Genomic DNA, 2,862 nt, shown 5'->3' on the forward strand with positions numbered 1-2,862 from the left:
AGTGATTATTTACATGGAGTCTGGTGGTGATTTTTGTAGTTTTACCTTTACTGTGCAAAACAAAGTATAAGAAAGCCTACATAATTGACACATGCAACTTAACTTTAAATATGTAAACTGATGTTACATTACAACTAATTACAGACTGACTAGATCTCCTCCCACAGGACCTTCTCACCTTTGTAGTAGATGTAGCTGATGAGATACATGACTGTGCTTGAATCCAGGTTTTCCACCAGCTTGTCAATCTTCCCGTTGGTCTTCTCCTCCACGTACTTATTTATGGTATCAGCACTTTCTGTGGTTTGGCTGAAGTCCACATTGAACCCCTCTGTGAAGTAAGACTGCTTCAGGGTCTGCAGGAACTCCGGCTTGGGCTTGAAACTGTCGTCCAGGAACAAGGCGGTCCCTTCGTTGGCGTCCCCCTGGGATGCGTTGTTGGGCCCCTGGAGGAGCGTCTGGAAGGCCTGGTCCACATCGGTCTGGGTCAGGAAGGAGCTGTTGAAGCCCAGACCACTGAAAAGCTGGCGGTGCGTCTCCCCCTGCGCGCCCACGGACAACGCAGCCAAGGCGGTCGACACGCTAACAGGGGAGAAGAAGATATTCTGTCCCTGTGAGTTAGCATCAGCTGCTAGCTTCCTGTAGAGGCGGAAGGAAAACTCCCGGTTTGCTTGTCTCACCAGGGAGACGCTGTTGGCGCTGATCACCGCTGAGAGGACCCAGAGACCCACGACTGCATGCATCATCATCATGATGAACTAAGACAAAAGATCAAATGTTCAGCTCAGGTAGAAACAAGCTGTAATGTTACCCTACAGGACCGATGTGTGTGACAACATTATGGGATGGATCCCTACAGAGGTAGACCTTTTAGTTAAAGGGTAACATCCGTTTAGTTTAACATAAACAGCCCCGACGTCACCAAACTCCATGTAAATAATCACTACTTTTATCATCATAAATCCCACTTCCTTCAAAGTGGACAGAAACTGAATAAAACTACCAAAAGCCATCTTGGTTCATCTTTCCACTGTTCCAACAATTACCACTCTGGTCTGGTGGGAATAAACTCTTAATTCACCCATTTACATGTGGAGATATGCTGCTCTATACATGCTAAAAGTAGTGATTATTTACATGGAGTCTGGTGGAGATATGCTGCTCTATACACGCTAAAAGTAGTGATTATTTACATGGAGTCTGGTGGAGATATGCTGCTCTATACACGCTAAAAGTAGTGATTATTTACATGGAGTCTGGTGGAGATATGCTGCTCTATACACACTAAAAGTAGTGATTATTTACATGGAGTCTGGTGGAGATATGCTGCTCTATACACACTAAAAGTAGTGATTATTTACATGGAGTCTGGTGGATTTGGTGATGGCGATTTTCCACAACTACTTTGCAAAACAAAGCGTAAGCAAGCCAGTTGTCACAGGACAGGAGAACCCCCCCCCCCCCAGCTACCAAAGAAACCAGTATCTACCCAAACACATAAATAAAGACACCAACTAACAAAGATCCCAAAAGTCAAACTAACCTGTTGTGGATGTGAGGGTGGAGAGAGAGAGAGACATCACCAGACCTGCACCCTAACCCTCTTTAAAGGACAAATCAAACTAATGTGGACCAGGTGTAGACTAGCAATCAAGCTAACGTGGACCAGGTGTAGACCAGCACACCTCTGCCTCCTACCTGCTCACATGGGTGGGAGGGGTCAAAACCATTGTTTTGTGTGCTTGTGTGTGTGTGTGCTTGTGTGCTTGTGTGTGTGTGTGTGTGTGTGTGTGTGTGTGTGTGTGTGTGTGTGTGTTTGTTACATGAAAGCCTGCAGACCACTGATTGGTCAGAAAAACAACACACCTTCCACATTCTGTGTGTCTGTGAGAAAACAGTTTCTGTCTAAAAACAAGACACCTGTCTGTTAGCACCTGTCTGTTAGCATCCGTCTATTAGCACCTGTCTGTTAGCATCCGTCTATTAGCACCTGTCTGTTAGCATATTTCTGTTAGCATCTGTCTGTTAGCATGTTAAGACCTGTCTATTAGCATCTGTCTGTAAGCATCTGTTACCATCTGTCTGTTAGCATCCGTCAGTTAGCATCTGTTTGTTAGCATCTGTCTGTTAGCATCTGTTAACACCTGTCTGTTAACACTTTTTGGGTAGCATTAGCATCATTAGCATCAGAACACAAGAGACACTTCACTGGTGACTTTCTTCACTTTATTCCAGGCATGTACATGTGGAAACAGGTCAAAATGTAGTGAAGACATCATGCGACTTATATATAGATATATGTACTTATATATGGATATATATACTTATATATAGTTATAGATAGTTTCTGATGTCATATTCAAAGGTTTTTAAGGACTGGTAGCATCAGGTTCTGGTCTGGTTTCCATTATAAAACATCATGCAGGGTTCATAATGAGCCAAAATGGTGGTCGAATATGCAAAAAAATACACGGTAATCAAGTATTTTAACATTCAAAAGACGGACGTAGAAGTTAATTTTGGACCCTGCTCAGGTGATTACATCGTCAGTTGGTTTTTATTTTTGTTGAACAGATGTGTGTATGTGTATTACAGATGTGTAAATCTGAGTTTCTCTAGAAAGAATTACGCAAAATACATATTTTAAATCTTTATTTTAACCACAGAAGTCGGAAGTAAGTCGTTGAGAATGAAAACAGACACAAAGACTGGGAGCAGGAGAGCGGAGGTCTGCAGAGGTCTGGGGGGAGGAGGTAGAAGAGCTCCATCACCTGTTCTGAGAGGACACACACACACACACGCACACAGAAACAGACACACACACACACACACACACACGCACACAGAAACAGACACACACAC

The 2,862-nt window shown here is 43.5% G+C and overlaps 1 protein-coding gene across 1 annotated transcript; it reads right to left on the reverse strand.

Annotated features, from left to right (window-relative positions):
* Positions 1-134: 134 nt before the first annotated feature.
* On the reverse strand, positions 135-779 carry LOC117940178 (alpha-1-antiproteinase-like). The gene has a single exon (XM_034865540.1). It carries the CDS (start codon positions 750-752, stop codon positions 150-152), a length of 603 nt encoding a protein of 200 aa, XP_034721431.1. The 5' UTR covers positions 753-779; the 3' UTR covers positions 135-149.
* Positions 780-2,862: the final 2,083 nt, after the last annotated feature.

The sequence above is a fragment of the Etheostoma cragini genome, unplaced genomic scaffold (genome assembly GCF_013103735.1).
Source record: "Etheostoma cragini isolate CJK2018 unplaced genomic scaffold, CSU_Ecrag_1.0 ScbMSFa_1878, whole genome shotgun sequence".
Classification (NCBI taxonomy): Eukaryota; Metazoa; Chordata; class Actinopteri; order Perciformes; family Percidae; genus Etheostoma; species Etheostoma cragini.